The 20,688-nt window shown below is 37.5% G+C and overlaps 1 protein-coding gene across 1 annotated transcript; it reads right to left on the reverse strand.

The window, feature by feature from the left end:
• Nucleotides 1-4,094: 4,094 nt before the first annotated feature.
• On the reverse strand, nt 4,095-20,245 carry PolG1 (DNA polymerase gamma, catalytic subunit tam). The gene is made up of 9 exons (XM_045767095.2): nt 20,073-20,245; nt 15,944-18,829; nt 15,326-15,487; nt 14,397-14,590; nt 9,776-9,997; nt 7,496-7,742; nt 7,087-7,181; nt 5,771-5,862; nt 4,095-4,320 (listed from the first exon to the last, which is right to left on the reverse strand). The coding sequence occupies exons 2-9, from the start codon at nt 18,822-18,824 to the stop codon at nt 4,110-4,112; spliced, it is 4,104 nt and encodes a 1,367-aa protein (XP_045623051.1). The 5' UTR covers nt 18,825-18,829; nt 20,073-20,245; the 3' UTR covers nt 4,095-4,109.
• Nucleotides 20,246-20,688: the final 443 nt, after the last annotated feature.

The following is a 20,688-nucleotide window of genomic DNA, read 5'->3' on the forward strand; positions in this document are numbered from 1 at the left end:
CCCTTCTTGGCACGCTACGTATGAAGCAGCTACAAAGTTGTGGACTCTTGAATGTGAGGATGTTACTCCCCCTTTGTCCCCAGAGGGTTAAGTATAGCGTGCTCAAACATCAACTAAACCTTTTTACTTTATTTCATTGGGAAGGAATAAGATTGGGGAATTTAGATGTCTCCCCCCGAGGTTTGTGATGTGTCTGTTGGTAGTCTCAATTTGCCTTCTCAGGAGAGTGGCTTAATGCAACTGTGTTGTTGGGTTTGGAGGTTGTTACTAATTTGTCTTTGGTTGGGATTACCTACCACAGGTGATGTAAGAGAACCTTGCTTGGTTCCTTCAACTCTTATTAGTCCTTAGTAAACAAGGGTTTATCATTGTGTCATAGGCATATTGTACCCTACTTCTCAATTTGGTTATGACATTTTCCTTCCTTAAGCCAGGTTCCTCCATCCTGCTACAGAAGGCAATTTTCAAACTAACTGTCAGTTTTTGCTGACTTGTTCCCTCCTGACACCTTTCTTTTTAAGAACCAAACCCATTTTTTTTTTTATAGTACTTCTGTCATTACTGGCTAGTATCAGATTCCTGCTTCATTCTGGCTTGCAAATAACTCATATTTGTGAAGAAATAGCAAATGTTTTTGTAAATTTGGCTATAGATTCTTAAGAATGTTTCCAGTTGTCAGTCTTTTTCACATCTTGGCCTTGTACATTACTATTTTGTCAAGATATTGTAAGATTTGGCCTTCCATCAGCTGCATATTCACATTACTCATTGACTACAACATTTTGTTGCTGCAAACTTGAAGGCATACGCTCTTCTTGTTGATGTCCTCAAACACCTGGCCTGTCAGCTCTTCTCTGCTAAACCTCAGTAGTAGTTTATTGGCTTAGTTGAGCTAAGGGAGATGTTGACTTTAATGTCTTTGTAGTAGCTGAGGCTATGCCCAAGTTGTTCATTCCAATCTTATGGAATTCAGGTAACAGGGGCATAGGGTGAAAGAAACTCTGCCCATTGTTTCTCGCCGACGCCCGGGATCGAAATGGGGACCACAGGATCACAAGTCCAGTGTGCCGTCCGCTCGGCCGACCGGCTCCCTTTCTATCTACCTACCTTTCAGCCTTTGCACCTGATGGTCAAGGTGAAAGCTGTATCTCTGATATTAACCCAAACACACCAAAGAGAATTTGTGCCCATGCACTCAGCCCTAATTAAATTGGAATTCTTGGAATTCCAATTTATAAAGGAATGTATAATATCAGTAGCATAGTGCTCATTCTAATATGAAGAAAAAGCTTTGATATAGGCGAGATGCCAAAAGCACTTAAATCAGAACTATCACATAAAATTATAGTGTTTGGAAATGATTAATAGTCAAATCTCCAGCTTTATGGAGGTTAATGAACTTATCGAAATAATCCAGGTCAACATTGATTTAGAGCAGGAAGAGCCTGCTTTTTGCAATTACTTAATTCGTGATAATACATAGCCTTCCCGGTTTGGTGCCTTCTTTTGATAATTACTTACTTACTTAATTCGTGATAAAGTCATGTATGCATTGCAAGAAAACAAAATGCAGATGTTCCATACATGTATTTTGGAAAAGCATTTGACAAATGTGATGTACAGTATTGGCATTGAGTGATATTTAGCACCTTTTGAATATCTAGCAACACAGCTGGTGCTAGACAGGTCTTTGTGGCTTGGCGCTTTCTTTTAGTAATTACTCGTGGGCCTACTTTTTGAAATGGTTTCCCTACAGAACAAACCATATTAATCTCTCATATTTTTTTCAATTAAAAATGGATTGAATATAGGTTTTCCCCTCTTAATTTAGTTTTGAATGGTGGAAAGATGTTCAAAGTTGATATAGTCTTAAATAATGTAGACAATTGTAGTAAATGTTTGTCAGGATAGGTGAAAATTGAACATGGTTGATTCTGAATAGAAGTGGAAGTTTATTTTTTGAGAGAAGTATAAGTGTGTGTGTTGAGATGTGATATTTGGCTTTATATTACATTGCTCTAGATAACATGCAGTGGTGTATGGGCTTTTTAATTCTTGCTTGCATTGTGGATCATTCAAGATGTAATAATAATAAGGTAATTGCTTCTTTTTTAACTCATTTTTGGTTTCCATGATTTGTGTTGCTTCTTAGGCATATTCAGTCTTCATTCAGATCATAACTTTTGTTGCACCTTCACGAGAATTTGCTGACTCTTGTATTGAGACAGCGTTCGTTATTTTCACCTACTTTTATTTCTTGGAGATGTGGTTTTCTTGCTTATAATTTTGTCTGTATACTAGTTTCAGTGATGGTTACTCCATAGTGTAGCTGTCAAGCCACTGTGCATAATTCATTGGCAGATATTTTATTTCTACACACTGTAAAAATAGTGTGATATAAATTATATCTGGATTCTTTTAAATCAGCCGTCGCCAACCGGTGGTCTGCGAGACAATTTTATTTGTATATTGTAACTATTTTCTTTAACTGTTATATTTAATGGCATCAAATAGTTTGACTTGAATAACTATCATTTCTTGTTTGGTGGGATCGCAGGATCTAAATTATGAGTTTGGTGATCAATGAGCTCCGAGAGGTTGGCGACCACTGCTTTAAACAACCTATTTTGATCACAGAAATTTAAATAAATCTGAAAGATTGTTGTATCACTTTCATTTTTACATTTAATAACTAATTTTTTATGAACATTTTACCACAGTAAAATGCTCATAAAAAATTTGTTACTTTCAAAGGTTCTATTTCCAAAGTACTGCTGTAATGTGTATCATGGTTTCCTTTAAGAAATGTCTTGACTAGTTGAAAGGGAACAAACTGTACTGTACAGTATATAGAAGGTAAAAGTTGCAAGTACACCATGCAGGTAAAGTTCAACATGTGTTTGTTGAATGACCTTTTCAAATACTCATTTCAAAATCTGCTTAGTATCAACATCAATAACTCTTTGGTTGCATTGAGATCAGCAAAGCACCTTTCTCTTGATTTATCTGCTATGTTTAACCTCCATTCATGTGCCTTGTAAAATGTTTCCAAGTCATGTAATGTTTGACTAGGCTCTTTAATCTTCTGGACCATCACCACTGAATAGACGCAGAAGAAACAGCAGTTTGGGAAGAAGGAAAACAGAGGATGTCTCCTTAAAAAAAAAAAAAAAAAAAAAAAGCTGTGAGGATGGGGACGGAAGACTACCAAACTTAGAGAATGGTAGACATAACCCACAAGGCCACCCTTAAAAATGCTTGCGTAGGATCCTGTTGATACAAGCAGGCAGTCTGAAGTCGGGTAAAACCAGGCCCCCCACCCCAAAGGCCCTAGCAGAGCTAGCCCCAATAGTGAAGAAAATTATGCCAGCCATGGGAAAATGTCCCTCATCAAAAGCAAGAGGAGAGTGCCCAGCAGGAGTGACATGGGTCTTTGTGGAAATTCAGTTGCCACATGATCCCTGACATGTGGGGGCAGCCCTGTGGTGTCAGTACAGTAGAGTCCCATGAACAAACTACAATATTACACAATTATAAGTTATTATTTAAAAGGCAATTGCTAACAAAATAAAGCACTATTTATTATTATTTTCTAGTAAAGGCAGGACAATAAAAATATATAAATATGGGTTATTTCATTGGGCAAGTTTACCAAGAGTGCTTGACACCATAGTCTGACTTACTGAATGTCCATTAGGAAATACCTTCTGGTCCTCCTGAAGTTCCAGCCCACAATGACCCTCCCAGGTATATTTCAGGGTATGAAAAACTTGCACCAAATTGTATAGTATTGCACTGTATCACTGACCAGTTTCTGTAACTTTGAAAGCCTAGTTAAACTTTTTTTTTTTTTTTTTTTTTAGGCCATTAACGATGTGAGATATAGCATGGATACACTTGTCCTTGGCTGTATACCAAAATTGCAATTGCTCTCCTCTCAATTACCATTAAGACTTATTCCCTGTTCAGTGCACCATATTGTACAGATTTCCCCAAGCAAGCATTTCTCTTTTCAAACCATGTCAGGTTTTAATTTTAGTTCTGAAATGTCCAAGATTTTAACATGGTTAATACCTTATATTTATACAACAGCATTTATTAAAATTATTTTATTTTTCAGGTTTATTTAATTTTCCTTTAGTAATTTGTAAGATTTGTTGTATATCAAGTGTGACACCTGGTGGCATACCATAGCCCTCTTTCAAACCTTGAGGATTTGAGGGAGTCACACAGTCGTGATGGGGTTCTTTTCGCAACACCTGATCTATATCGACACCACTGAAGAATGCAACCGATTGTGGCAGATCTTTAAAACCCAACCTGTTAAAATAGAACAGATGCCTGAACAGTTAGTGCAATGAAAACAACTTCAGAATGATTAAAATACAGGAAGCTGTGCATGATGCATTTACAAAAATGACTAATATGGGATTGGGCCCAATTACTACATTACTGGACTAAAAGTTGACACAATAGGAAAAAGACAGTATTAAGAGTGACACCTAACTTAATCCTCCACACATTAGCAGAGTGATATATGCCATCACAGTAAAATATCCACAACAATTTCTCGGCAATCAAAATATGATCTGCGTAAAAATATTACTGTATATCATTCATTACTCATAATTAATCTACTTTCCCTCAATTTTGTGCATTGTTCATAATTCTCATGATTTTCATAAATATCATTTAATCTTTCACTCCATCCCTTCAGCTCTCTTTAATGCAAATATGAAATAGTTGAGTCAATTTTCAATGTTATGAGGCACAAACTTTTTGTCTATCCTTTTACATTGCTACTATTGTACTGCTTGTTTGTCCTCCCCCTCCTAGTACCTTACACACCAATCGCACTGCCTCTAATGCTCTCATCTTTTTCCCTCATAAAACATCAGCACTTGACACCCATCTGTCAATAACTTTTTGTAGTTCTTCCTCACCTTATTGCACTTCCCACTTTCCTTTACTTACATTTTAATCTTTGCTTCCTTTGCAAATTCCTGATATACCTTACCTTGCAATGATTTCGGGGCTCATTGTCCCCATGACCCGGTCCTCAATTAGGCCACCTAAGGATATTCACATATCCTAGGTATTTATACTGTACTAATTAATTGATTTCAGTACTTCTTCATTTACTATTTCATATATAAATTAAACTTATTCTCTTCTGAACTATTTTAGTTGTACAAATATGAATTTGTGCTCGTCAAGATGAGTACAAGTGTGATACCAGAGCAGTGAGAGGAGTACTGGAGGATTCTCAGATCACATGTTGATGCTGTACAAGATAATCTAAAGTGATAGAGTGTGATCACATGTCACAATTATCTAAAAAGTGAAAGAAATATAAGTTGAACATTTGAGTATGAGATGACAACAAAGGAACAGTGTTGATAGTGATGTTAAGAGATCATGAGCAAATGAACCTTAGTAATATGAGGGATATGCTGAAGGAATGTTCAGTTAAGACTGCTAAATAAATGTGTGGAATTGCACACATTTGTGTTAGAAGAATGAGAGTAACTGTTTGATGGGATAAGGAAATGGCAAGAACAGTCCATTTTATGGAGACAATGAGGTTAGAATACATTGAGTGTTTATTATAACTACACTTTTGCATCAATTATACTAAGTTCCATCCATCTAAATCTCTGATGTCTTGTTCTCTGGAAAACTCTCCATTGCTGAAAATTAGAAGCAAGACACTAAATATTTGTGGTAATGAACTGCATTCTTAATTTTTTTAACAAAGAAATTTACTAACCTCAGTGCAAAGAGTGAGCGTGTGAGAAGGTTTGTAATCTGGAGAGCTAGAGCAGCTCGATAACAATCTTCTGATGATACCAAGTAGCGAACCTAAAATGGAGAATCTTTTTAAAATACTGTACATAAAAAAGTACTGAAGTGGGATACAATATAATACATATAATAAAGTTAAGAATTATAATAAGGTTTACAATCAAGCATTATAAAGGCCTATTATAGATAATGTTAAAACATTTCACATTCTTGCACATATTTTCTATTTCATTTCTGGTATAAGTTGTTCATAAAATTACTCATACTACCAGTACACAAATTCTGTAATCTTCCCGTGTGTATTCATTATTACCATGTACTGTAATATCTCTTCTACCTTTGAGTAAAATCTGCAACACAGAACTTTATTTCATTAACCTACCTCTTAACCAAATCTAACAACTATTTTTTAAAATAAAAGCCCTCTCTGGTGTAATGTACTCGTCATAGATAACCAGATGGACATTTTGTCCTTTCCATTGACTTCTCTCATAATGACTCTTCCCCTTTAGAATCTTCTGATCATAACTTCATCTTGTGTTGCTCTATTATGTGTACTCCTTCAAACTACAAATTCGCAAACACTGGCACACCTATTTTGCTGGCTGAATAAACTTTAGGAATTGACATCAAAGGTTTCCATGGGAGTACTTTTGGCCTTGGAGTAGTAATGGCCTTGTCTTTTAGGAAACAAGTGTGCTGATTGAAATAAAAAGATCATTATTGCTGTAGAATAGACTTGCATTCCATTTCTTTTACCTAATATTGTCCTTCACCTCTACATCATTGTTTGGCAGCTCATGTGCAAATGCCACTTGGCAATGGAACACTTCAAATCCTGATAATAGTCCCCCCTAGGTTAACCATTCTATATTTACTGTACACAATATGCTATTTCTGCAAGGAATCATAAAATCTAGTAGTGCAGAACACAACTTCCTTAAATTGAGTGAATTATTATCATTAATCAATTCCAAACTTTCCTTTAATTTCTTGCTAAAAATTAGGGTGCTATATTGATCTTTTTTTGTCAGTCTTTCTCTCCGTCTCTATTTAATTACAATGAATCTATAACTGCTTCAGAAAACCCCATTTCCTGCTGCCTTTCACCCTCTTTTTTTTCTTAACCACTTTAGACAATTTCAGTTTTTGTGGGTAATTTTGCCTTTGTTACAATTTAATTCTATATTTGTATAAAACTGACCATTACCTAAATATGCTGTATTATTTTATTAACATTTAATATGAACTGCTATTACCAACATAAAAATGCAATCTTACCTCATCATGAATGCTAATACATAAACGTCCTTTAATTTCATATTTTGTAAAGAGCCATCGCATGGAAACCAACATTATGTGAAGATAATCCACAGCTGAAAATTAATAATAAAATAATAATTTCTTTTTGACTATATAAAATACTGTATAATAGCCAGATTTACTGGTATGTCTCAAATTACAGTACATCTCACTATTAAAACTAGAGCATTGTAAACAATAAGAGAGACATGTACTGTTTCTGAAGTCTATGAAGTGCAATTCTTGGAGGAATCTTTCAAGTTCTAATACTGAAGTGTAAAAGTGATAAGAAATATACGTTCCTGAAATTCAGCAGGTCAAATCAGAGTATGGCAGTGTACAGATACATAAAAAGTTATCAAATTTGAGTAATTAATATATAACTAACCTGAGCTTTGTACAACCCAGTTCACTCGACTTGTCATGAACTGGTTATCAACATAGTGTGGTTCAAGTGCTCGAGTTATTCTCCCACCAAGTACTGGTGTCTTCGGTGTCTCACACCTAGCAATAGCTTCCAGGCAGTTGAACATATGAGACTCTGAACCTCCAATCCAGACAAAAGGTTTTGCTACTACATCGTTAAAAGTGACCTCAATATTGTTCCGTCTGGCTTGCCACAACAGTTTGTTTATCTAAAAATTAAAATATTAGTTTGACAGTATTCACTGTATATAATAGTCAAAGTTATATCTCGCACAACTACAATTTACATGAAAAAAAACAAATCCACAAGGGCCGTGATGAGGATTCGAACCTACGTCCAAGAGGATCCCAGACGTTGCCTTAATCAACTGAGCTACGACATGGTTAAAAGAATTGCAACCGGGAAATCATCCTGATTTACCAACAGATCCTGCAGTCTCTCTGAGACACAAACCAGGGTTTTACGCAATTCCCCCATGCACTCGAGCTATGTCAATAGGCTGCTCTACCTCTTCCATGTTACAATTTATTGTATGTTACAATTTACATACCTCATTTAAACTCAATTTTTATCTAATACTATGTCACCCAATTGAAATAGTTAGTCAAATCCAGGAAGCAAACATTCAAACAACAACCTCACCTGCCACCTAGAGGCAAGCCCAGCATCTCAGGCCACCCTATGGAGAAGGAAGAAAAGGACAAGACTAGGGGGTACTGAGCCACATATCATTACATAGAGGCCTGTCATTACACTTAACACTTTCTGAGTAAACCCTCTCAATAGCTACTCTTGCTCAGTTCTACAGTATCTCACAGAGGGCACAATATTTTCCTTGAATTAAATTAGTACAGAACTGCAGAAACATAACTTAAGGAGAGCTTACCCATGGAAATGAGATATTTACTAAAGTCATAAAACAATTACTATGTAATTCAATCACATCCTTGAAGAAAGCAATACGAACCACATACAAAACACAGAGCTAGGTGTTATTTCAATATGTAGACAACGAACAGCTAACTCGCAAGAAAGCTCTACTCTCCATTAACAGACTTTTGTAGTGGAAAACAAGTTCCATGCACTTCCAAGAGGCAAGGAGACTTGAGGAGCCAGCTCGTGGAGAAGGGCAGGGAAATTCAAGCCAACCAGCCACAAAGGGAATGCTGGCATAAAGTTAGGTGTGGGCTGGCAAGAAACTCTGGATGGCCTGTGCTGTCATCTGATGGCACACTGGCACAACCGGATCATTATGCTTATATCACATCAGCAATCTTTTGACAAGTTATCTTTAAGTGCCTACTTTTCATCCTGCCGTTTTTAATTTTGTTGTGCCTATGCTTTCCGGTAGATTTACTTGGAGAAACTGTAAAGCTCTGATTCCCAGCTTCACTGCATCATCAAGGAAACAAGATTCTGGTGTTGGCTCCTGGTAGGTAAGGGCAGGTCTCAGAGGTTTGGTGCATTTCCCTAAAGCAAGGGAAATGCCTCGTAGAAACAAAATTATTGTATTTTCTCATGCACATCAATTTTCTAAAATCATGCTCTTTTTATGTCTAATAAGACTACTAATGCTCTTCTCATATTTACTACTAATCAATATTGCTCTCATAATTGTGACCAAGTTTTGAAGAGGAGGCATGAACATAACATACAATATTGTATATGGAGATAAATAAACAAAGTGGACAGGTACAACCTTCCTCAATTCTGAGAAAATAGAACAAAATGACATTAGCTAATTTGCAAATATAAATTTTGCTATAGAGTTGTTAGAAAAGACTCGAACACTGTGCATGACCAACAAATTAAATGCACTGAAAGACGTGGAAGTCACATCCATTCATAGCTCGAAGAGCAAATACACTACAACAATGAAATGATGTCAAGAATATTAAAAAAGCACCTGGTACAAATAGCTAGGAGGGGATAGGACCCAAAGAGCTAGATACTCTTGCCCCAATGACACTAACAGGTAAATACAGTACTGATAGTTATGCACTGAACTTTGAGTGCTTTGAAATTTACCGAGCATCACAACACATTACAAAATGAATATTCTATGGCATAGGTATACAAAATCTGGTGTGACCTATCATAATAATGTCTAAGACAGAGACTCTCCCTTCTTTTATCATCAAATTGAAATCAATTTCTAAACAAGTTTTACAGTCTGTTAATACTTGCTATGCCTCCTTGTAGATACAATGGCAGCATATATACTGTACTGTATTTAATTACCTGTTTATGGCATAAAGCTTCTCCAGTGTAAGGATAATCCATTTCCATTGCTAACTCTTCTCCTTTTCCATTCAAGAACCAGCCTTTTTGTCCTTTTGTTGCAGCAAATAAATTTTCAGCCCGTGCATCAATTTCTTTTTCTGACAACTTTGGATTGAACTGCTTCAGCAGTCTCTTAATAAAACGGAGTCCTGCACCATAAATTCGCCCGTAGTTAATTATCTGAAAAAAAGTAAAATAAAATGAAAGTATATTTGTCTCTCCCTCCAAAGATCTCCTTACCAATAGGTGTCTCTAAACAATAGACAATTAACCAAAATGCAGTCCAGTAAAATTAAAACAAATATTGACTACTGTACTGTATTTTTTCTAAGTACAGTATTATATAGAGTATTTTGTAATTAATGTTTAAAAGTACAGTACAGGGGTACCTCGGTTTAAGAGTTTAATCCGTTCCTGGAGACAACTCGTATTCCGAAAAAATGTAAACCGAAGCTAATTTCCCCATAAGAAACAATGGGAAATGAATTAATCCGTTCCTGACTACCCCAAAAACCTCACTTCAAACTAAATTTTATACCTAATTCATCGAAATATACACTACCAAAGTATGTTAAAGTTATTATTTACCCTTGCTGATGACTGCTGTTGGTGTATGGAAGATGGTGAGGAGGAGAGGTGTTACTGTTTGGAAGGAAAGTCCCCTTCCATTATAACATCAGGCAATGAGGACCTCTCTGGAGTGCATTCTCTGGCATGTTTTGCCTGCATACCACTAGGTCCTGGTTGTGGCTCACTGCTCGATTTTCTCACAACAAAGCGGTCCATTGATGATTGTTTTTCCCTTCTTCACAAGATGTTTCTGTAGTGAGGCATCACATTGTCATTGAAAATATTAATGCAACGGCCTACTACAGCTTTCTCTGGGCAAGTCGTTTCAATAAAAGTTTGCATTTCTTCCCACATCTGACACCACTTCTTAATAGTTGCGGAAGGGACATTCGCTGCTGCCTCATCCTCTTCCACTGGAGAAACATCCTCAGCCGAGTCTACTTCTTGTTCCTTTTGAAGGGCTAGGAGTTCTTCGGTGGTCAGTTTTTCGTTGTGTTCTTCCACCAACTCCTCCACATCACCACCATCCAATTCCAAGCCCATTTGCCAGCCCAGAGTAACAATTTCCTCAACAATAGGCACATCATTTACAGGCTCAAACCCCTCAAAGTCTAGTTCTGTCACACACTCAGGCCACAATTTTCTCCAGCCAGAGATCAGGGTTCTTTGAGTCACTTCTTGCCAGGCTTTGTCAACGAGTTTTAAAGCACTACAAATGTTAAAATGGTGTTTCCAGAACTCTTTGAAGGTGAGCCTTATGGCTTCAGTCACTTCAAAACATTTCCGGAAAAGTGCCCTTTCATAGTTTCTTAAAATTCGCAATGATTTTCTGGTCCATAGGCTGAATTAGAGGAGTGGTGTTAGGAGGAAGGAACTTTACCGTGAGAAAATTACTGTATCTGTGCAACAATTCATCTTCCAAGCCTGGAGGATGAGCAGGAGCATTGCCGAGGAGAAGCAGCCTTGAGTGGCAAATGTTTCTCCTGCAGATATTTTTCTATGGCAGGGCACACCACTTCCTTCACCCACTCCAAAAAAAAAAAATTCCTAGTCACCCATGCTTTACTATTAGCCCTTCACATCACACACATTTGGTTTTCTGCACTTTATACTACTGTATTTGAAAACCCTTGGATTTTCAGAATGATACACAAGCAAGGGTTTAATTTTCAAATCGCCACTCACATTTGAACACAGCACAAGCGTAAACCTATCTTTCATAGGCTTGTGTCTGGGCAATGATTTTTCCTCCTTGGTAATGTAAGTCCTCTTAGGCAATCTTTTCCAGAACAGTCCTGTCTCGTCACAAACACTTGTTGCGGTAGGTATCCCTCAGCCTCTGCAAACTCTTTAAATTCTTCAATAAATCTTTCAGCCGCTGGTTTGTTTGAGCTGGCAGCCTCCCCATGCCTCACAACACTATGAATACCACTTTATTCTAAATTTTTCATACCATCCCCTGCTTGCCTTAAAGTCTATCATATCTGCACCGTTCCAGGGGTTTTCTTTACAAGGTCTTCGTGCAATACCCTGGCTTTCTCACAAATGATGGCCTCTAAAACACAATCACCCTTTAACTCCTTGTCGTGTATCCAAATTAATAACAACTTTTCCATTTCCTTAAGTATTTGTGGTCTTTGTTTCGTGATTGTTCTTACGCCTTTAGCCACTTTAGCACTCATAATGTCCTTTTTCTTGGCAAGTATAGTGCATATCGTTGACGTGGCTTTGTTGTACTGTCTACAAAGTTCAACAACACGTGTACCATTTTCATGCTTCCGAATGATCTCTTGTTTTTCCTCTATTATCATGCTCACATGCGCTTTCTTGCCTTGATCCTTACCACTGGCTTTCTTGAGACCCATGGTGAAATATATAACAACAACTTTTATGGTCAAATGGCCAAATATCCAACAAAACACTGTAAATCCTGGTGAAGAATTCAGGCGGGATAGTCACTGGACACGAGGCACTGGTAAACTGAAGGGCGATAGCCGTGTCACCACGCGCTAGGTCGGCCTGCACTTGTATCAATACCCTCGTCTTCCGAGGCAATGCTCGTATTCCGATGTAAATTTTCTGAGCAAATCCTGCTCGTATTCCGAGGTACCACGGTACTGTAGTGGCAAATAAAATAACAACAATTCTCTCAAGTATAAGAGTATAATGACACAACACCTATTTTGTTTTATAGACAAGCCTCACAAAACCATAATTTCCAATAATCTTATCCTGAATTTTATATTGTTAATACCGTAATTCCCTGATTTCTGCATTCATCCATGTTTCTGCAAGTGCAATAATATCTATTGATTCTGTGCATATAATAGTACTAAATTAATCTATTTTATTTCTAACACTCCTGCTGTTTGTGTACTACACCATTTGGGAGTTATGATTATGCATGTGTCCACTTGCATAAACATAACCTTGCATTCATTTTTTCCCAAATTTTTGTTTCCATTTTTGTGTTCTGTTCCCATAATGTATTGGGACAACTATTATTATTCACATTCACATCCAGACCTCTAATCTTTAAGTTTTAAGTTATGCTAACAGCTACTTCCAACAAGTTCACTAAAGTCTAAGGTCAACAACGTACAGTATTTCTAGATAGGTGCGCTACATCTCTCTCATACACAGTTCTTACCAATGAACAAGTCCCAGTTGTTGAATGACATTTCATTATCAAAACAATGCCTTTTAAGTCAGCAATTTATCAGACATCCACTTGTCACCAATACTGAACCTTGGACAAACTCCACATAAGGCAGAAATTTCCCTCCCTTTTTCCTAATCATATCTAGAGCTAATTTGAATCTACTGTATTATTAGTCCTTTACTTCAACTCAACATCATTTATTCCAACCAAGAAGCTCTTTCCCATTTCCAAACAAAATGTTGCATTTGTTGCATATTCATATTCTGTCCACTATGTCACCACTTATACCAGCCCCAGGAAAACACACACTCATCCTTTTATGTGCATTCTTCAAACAGGAAGTGCAGTCTACATCTCACCAACAACCAAGATTTCCCTTCCTTTCTTGTTGAAACACTTCATCACCCTAGTTGCCGGATCCTTGGTTATATTCTTCTGCAGCACAGGTTGAATGTTTCCATTGTCGGGTGCACTGCTACCACCCTCAAACGATTGTCCTCCAATGCAGTGAATGCAATGGAGGTCTTCTTTGCAGACACTAAGTCTTCTTCACAGCTTTCCTAAGCTTTTTACCATCTTGTTGTAATATACAATTTCTTAACTGCTTCACCTTGTGCCTCAATCTTTTCAAATCTGTCCACGGGGCAGCACACAGCTACACTAATTTATGCACTAAACTCATCTTCATCTTCAATAAGACAAGGCAAGTACAGCAGGTTAAAGTGAGGTAATAATTCCTAGTCAAGATCCGTCCTACTAGAGAGTGGGGGGGGGGACCATCAGGGAAAAGTGCCAAGCCATTACAACTATATAGCACTGGGAAGGGATAAGGATATGGGATGGGACATGGGGAAGGAATGATGCCCAACCACTTGCGACAGTCAAGGATTGAACTCCGACCTGCATGAAGCAAGACTGTCGCTCTACTGTCCAACCCAAGTGGTTGGGTTCTGTCCTACTAGATGAAGCCAAAGCAGCAACCTCCCTTTAAAATATGCCTCAATCATGAGGGAACACTTGCCGATACTGTACTAGCCTTGTTAGGTATATTTACCCAGAACTTCTGTACTTACTCAAGCCTTAAGGAGGAGGGATAGTCAGAAGCTAGACAACCAGCACCACCAAAAGCGGAGCCTTAACCTAACCTTGTCTTACCTCTCTGATGGAAAAAGGCTAGTGATCCCTCATGGGTTCATAATTCTACTGTTCCCATTCCAAAGCCGAAGAAGAGACAGAAGAATGAATGTTGAATAGAAACCTATTAGAAGAATGACAGAAGAAACAAAAACATGACTTAACCATAAGGTATTCAAGAATAAATACCTAATAAGGAACAATGATACTAACCTTGGCATGGTCTCTTGATATCCCTGCATTCTTTGCCGTGCGACTGTGCATGTCTGTCCCGTCACTTTTTTTGCCCTGTAATGTCATCCAGCCCAAAGCAGTAGCTCCATGCTCACCAGAAAAATATGCATCACCAAGTACGGCAGCAATCCATAACTCCTGAGAGTCTACATCAGCACCAACAAATTTATAACCTGCAATAAAAAGCAATTTGAATTTAATGGAACATCCTTTTATGTTGTACCCTCAGTAGCTCCTTGATCTTAGCTCTGATACCATCAAGCCTTAGCTAAACACACCAGGCCTCGGAGACCCATCTGTCACCTACCAGAAGTCAGGAGTAGATTCTGGCTTACTATGAGGCAATGGGGGGCTTAGGGACCAGAGATCATCCCAATACTGAGGAAAACCCAACAGAAAGTATAGATGCAACAAAACAAGAGACTGCTTGAAGGAAATAATATAAACAAGGCAAATGATCATTGTTGTAGGGGTAAATATCTTAATCGTGATGTGGCCAATCACAACTAGATGGCAGCTCAAGTCAACTGGGGTCTTGGCCAGTCTACCTCTTCATTCTGGAACCAGATCTGCAAAACCCAACAACCTACTGGGCTACTGGGATCCCAACAAAAATAGGTTGTTTCATTATACTCAATGCTCGATTCCTGGGAGGGATACAAGTCCCTGAACTTTCTCACATCCTTCCTGAGACAATTAATGTTCCACAAAAAATGGAGGGAGGGGGGGTGTCCTTTGACAAGATGCCAACTTCTTGTTCCTGTTAAAGCCACTAAAGATGATGACCCTCGGGTAAATTCAGGTAAAAAACAGGAAAAATAATTTAAGTGGCATAGAACTGGTGACCTTACCTTACCACTAGTATTTTGCTATTAATATTTTTGAAACAAAAAATTACAGGTAATTACCTGGAGGTGCTTCAATCATAGCCTTCAGTTCTGATCCAATGCGATCTGCATAAGCATTAGATGCAGTCATCCAAGTACGTTCCACTGCACGTCGAGTGATAGTTCCTGCAACCACCACCATTGGCAAAATAGCTCCATATTTGCCATCTTGTTTAAAACCATCTGCATCAAAACAACATAAAGATATATGAGATGAAATGTAATGGTACATATTAATAAAATATTTAGATTTTACTGTGTATACACAAAAAACCAGTGCTACTTTAATAACAAAAATCAGCAAATAACAATGACTGCAGTGGCTCAAAAGATTAACAAATGACAATGACCACATTCTGAGTTAAAATTTGTGATAAAAAGTATTTTTGTTTTGATTTGTTCATTAGCTAATTTTTTCTGACCCACCAAGGATTCCAGTCCAATTTGATCCATTTGAGTAAGGGTTCCACTTTATACCTTTGGGAGGAGCAAAACAGCAAGTCAGAATACACCATAACAAAACTATAAGGTATACCTAGGTTGACACTAGCCTACCAGAGATACTGTACCTAAAAAGCATTACAGTCCTTACAGAACTTCGTCTACATGTTAAACAAAATTTTTTTTAAGAACCCTTACCTGCTGAGGTAATAGATGGTGGCAAGGAAGAATGATCATTCCAAATAACCATTTGGGACAGTATACGGTCTCTATTATTCTTCCAGTAGGACAAAATTTTATTAGTCTTCAGAACAAGCTCTGCAATGTCTCCAAAGTGGCTACTTAATGTCTTGTCTTCAATTTTATTAAGAAAATCTTTAGCTAATGGATTTCCAACACGGTTTTTGGCACCATCTTTGTGTGGTAATGAAACAAAGCCAACACCAGGAATGCCAATGTCTATTAGATTCTCTTTTTGGACATTAATTTTTGTTACTGTTTTTGATTTATAGCTTTGAGGATTATTTTCTATAAAAAATAACTTCCAGTCCTCTTCAGTTTCTAGTAAATTGCACTTCTCTATTTCCTCCTGTTCAATGTTATTGTGAATTTCAGAATTTCTGTTAGAGTATATTTCATAAAAAGCCTTCACAGGGAATTCTATTGTACTGTCAGTAGTGCTATCAAGTGGAGGAATATCAGAGGCAGGTACTTCAGCAATATTTCTATACAAAGGTTTCAGATAACCCCATCCATATTGTCTTTCATAATGAAGAGGAAACCCATTCCAGGTGAGTCTTAGCAACTTTGGTACAATTTGTAGACTAGTGCTCATATTTTCTGGTTCTGGAGTGCCTTCTCTCTCACCAGTACGTGCACAGAGCTTCCTATACCAGTTTGGATATCCACATAGTTTTTTCACTCTTCCTTTAGGCACTGACCAGTCAAGGTTCCACAACCAGGGGTCCTCTTTATATTTCTTGTCCTCCATAAAACCTAGAGCTGCTTGAACTTGCTTCACTAGCTCCTCATTTAACATTCCTTCTATGTGGTGGAACTCTGTTTCTGCTGCTTTAATATATTTATTCCAATTTTCTGTAACTGGAAGGAAAGTTAATCCCATTTCTAACATTCCTGAAAGTGTAACAGGATGTGGGAATCTTTCAAAAAATATTGGTAATAGTTTAACTAGGACCATGTGAGTTGCTTTCACATCATTGGCACAATAATTCATGAGGCTTTGAAATTCACTGTAAACATCATTCAAGCTGCCTTTCACAAATACATCTCTAGTACTTTTTTTAAGATCTGCATTACAATAAAACTTGTAAACTTCAGCAAGACTATTCCGACATCCAGCAAGCATCCATGGTAACCTGACTTTTTTATCACTACTTATATTTTTCATCAATAATGCACGCTGCTCCGAGACTAACCCACTTGAAGATATGTGTAGTGACATCGTATCTACAAACCGCAAAGATGATCCTTCCAGCATATATTGTTCACGAACTCTGATACGATCATAACTCACATTATGTCCAACAACCACACGAGGAACATCTCTAGTCTTAAGATCCAGAGAACCCAAATTGCAAGATGACTCAAGTGGAATAAGGTCCTCTAAGCTAACATTATCACTGTGTGTACTGTGAGGATTCATTAAGCGATTGCTGCACCAAGAATACCAATATTTATCAGATGCAGCTGTGGCTAATACAGGGTGATTCCCTTCACGCACACAAACCTCCACATCAAAAACAATGGCACGACAGTCAGGGAAGTCTACGCGTGAATAGCTACCATCAGAATTGTAACGTGTCCAGCCTGGAGTCAACTGCCAAGTACTGGGTAAATGAGGAAGGTCTGTGCCTACCAAATGATTTAACAAATCTTTATATGGAGCACATTGCTCTTCTGCAACAATACGGAAATGTTGGTCTAAATCCTTATCTTCAAACATAGGCAATTCGAGGTCATAATCTGGAAGGTCAGATGGCTCACTGTTCCATAAACCATGAACTTGTAAATGATCTTTACTCCTCTGAAAATCTTCTTGAGCTTCCTGATGACCTTTAGGGGTGACTCCACTAAATATCTGATTAGCAAGGCAAACGGAGAGTGTCTGAACACCAAGTATATTCTTACAGTATGACAAAGAATGCTGTCTAGTAGGGAATTCATTTACAGGTAAAGTTTTACATCTCTCTACAGTATCAGCAGTTTCTTCAACTTTACAATTTTCTTTTAATGCCTCTGAAACTTTAAAGGAAATTTCACTTTCTTTGCTTGTTCCCGTTGCTTCTGCATCAAGCTCCAGTGACTTACTGCAATCATTTGAATTTGTCACAGGGAAATTTAACTTTTTACTAACTGAATATTTTTTTGCCTTAAGTATTACTTTGCAATCTTGTTTTCCACTTTTCAGAACAATAAGCTTCTTCTTATTTGTTAAATTATCATTTGAATAAGATTTGTTCCTGTTGAGAGTGATTTTATGTCTAGATTTATTTCCAAGAGATATTTCTTCTTTAACTCCATATAATTTTTCTTCAGATACAAATTTCATAGATTCATTGGGAAGAATATAATTAACCTTTTCTCTGCCAGTGTTATCGGTTGTGTATACTTCTTCACCTAAACTTTTTAGTACTTCCTTTACGGATGTAATTCCAATAACATGAGATTGCTCGTCTTTATTTGTATTCACAAACTCTGATGCTTGTTGCTTGACCAAACTACTATTAGAATTTAACAATTTGAGCTCTTCTGCATGTGATTTATGTACTGAATTTTCTCTATTAAACATTGTGGATTTACCAATATCTTTTGAATTAAAAGATAACTGACAATTATTTGTTTCTGAAAACTCGGAGGTATTAGTATCTTTATTTTCAGGATAATTTGTATTATCTGTGGGTTTCTTGCAAGTTGATCTATACCGATGTAAAATGTAGTTAAGGTTTACATAACTAAGACACTGCCAACCATTAGCTTGAATACCAGGTGAACACAGCACACAGCGCACACATGGAAATTTTCTGAGCTGCAGCACAGCAGCCATAATGTTCCTTCCCATTTTACCTGAAAAATAAAATGAATAAATAGAAATACTGTACTGTAATATAGTGATGAGCATAATGAAACCCCCTTTCTGAATGGTCTTCTGTAATTGAATGTAAACAAAATTCAGAATTTTTTTTTAATTTATATATACAAGAGTTCTTACATTCTTGTACAGCCACTAGCACACACAGCATTTTGAGCAAGTCCTTAATCCTAATTTTCCCTGGAATACAATCCGCCAAATCGTTTAACAACCAGGTACCCATTTTACTGTTGAGTAAACAGAGGCAACAATTAAGGATTGGTGCCCAGTAAATCCTCCCTGCCCAGGATACGAACCCAGGCCAAAGTGCTCGCGAAATGCCAGGTGAGTGTCGTTACTACTTCGCCACAGGGACTGCCATGGTGAAATATGTAACTGGCTCACCAGAGATGTAAACTGCTAAATTTAGAGAATTTTATGGTCCAGTTTTTTAACCAACTGTGCTATAACTGTTGATATATTATATATTATGCATATATATGTAATATTATATATATTATGACTCCTTCTGATGTCAGTACACACACACATTAAGCTATATAACTAGCTTGTCAAGATTGCATGTAACCCATTCCGTTGCATATTAGAGCTGAAGAAACTGTGGGAGGCCTAATGGCTCATGTGATTGATTAATTTGTTGATTTGTTCATTATGTACTCCATACCCATCCCGTGGGTGGTAGTGGACAGCCCGTTCTCGCACTTGCTTACTGTCAATATTGGCTTATTTAATAAGTGCATATGTGACATACTAATTGATTGTGAATATTTTAGTTTACCTTGAAAAGCTTCATAGAAAACACCGACCTCACCTAACCTTCTTAGTATGTTAAGATAAGCATCTTATTGCTTCTTATTTACAATTACTTAACCTATCAACGGTATAGGTTAAGTAATAATTGTAATTAAGAAGCAATAAGATGCTTATCTTAACATACTAAGAAGGTTAGGTGAGGTCGGTGTTTTCTATGAAGCTTTTCAAGGTAAACTAAAATATTCACAATCAATTAGTGAGTCGCATATGCACTTATTAAATAGGCCAATATTGACTAAAAGCAAGTGCGAGAACGGGTTGTCCACTACCACCCACGGGATGGATATGGAGTACATAATGAACAAATCAACAAATTAATCAATCACATGAGCCATTAGGCCTCCCACAGTTTCTTCAGCTCTATTATTTCTAACACTACACTAAACAGTACCTAACCTGACCAACCTGGAATATTAGTTTCGACCCAAGCTGTCACCACGTGGGTAAGGTTAGTGTTACTAGTCACGTACACCTATAGTTATATTGTGTGTGTCACTATATAACACTATATATCTCTCCCAAAGTGGTGGAGGACGAGGCTCACACTCACAACACTGCCCCCGGACGGAGGTGTTGTGGGGGGTTGGACTGGTCAAATCGTCTACTGCAGTTTCGTATACCGCACTAGAAACAACTTTGTTCACTGAGAAGTTTGTACATACAAACCCTTTCGTTCGTATAAGAACATAAGAAAATAGGCCCATACGAGGCAGCTCCTATTTATAGCCAAATATCCCCAGTTTGCTAACTGTAGGTAGTAACTGAGTGATTGTAACCTATCCACCGCTGCCCATTGGATGGGGGGCGGTGTGCAGGACAAACATATAAATTGTGACACTATAGCTCTCCACATATGTCAGTTGCTTAATTTAGAACCTGTACTTGAGGTCGATCTCGAACCCATTGTTGATGTGACGACTTATATTAAATTTTGTAACTAGCTCATCAAGATTGTAACTTGCTTAGCTAAATGAATTGTGGGGTTCAGTCCCTGAGCCCATTATGTGCCTCTGTAACCCTT

Source organism: Procambarus clarkii, chromosome 89 (assembly GCF_040958095.1).
Source record: "Procambarus clarkii isolate CNS0578487 chromosome 89, FALCON_Pclarkii_2.0, whole genome shotgun sequence".
Taxonomy (NCBI): Eukaryota; Metazoa; Arthropoda; class Malacostraca; order Decapoda; family Cambaridae; genus Procambarus; species Procambarus clarkii.

What these genes read in the sequence shown, in the direction of transcription:
- PolG1 (XM_045767095.2), bottom strand. Translation starts at nt 18,824, where the DNA reads ATGGGAAGGAACATTATGGCTGCTGTGCTGCAGCTCAGAAAATTTCCA. An exon ending in TATCAAGAGACCATGCCAAG is followed by an intron (nt 9,998 to 14,396) that starts GTTAGTATCATT and finishes ACTTTTTTTCAG; the next exon opens with ATAATTAACTACGGGCGAAT. An exon ending in CTGGGTTGTACAAAGCTCAG is followed by an intron (nt 7,182 to 7,495) that starts GTTAGTTATATA and finishes ATTAATTTTCAG; the next exon opens with CTGTGGATTATCTTCACATA.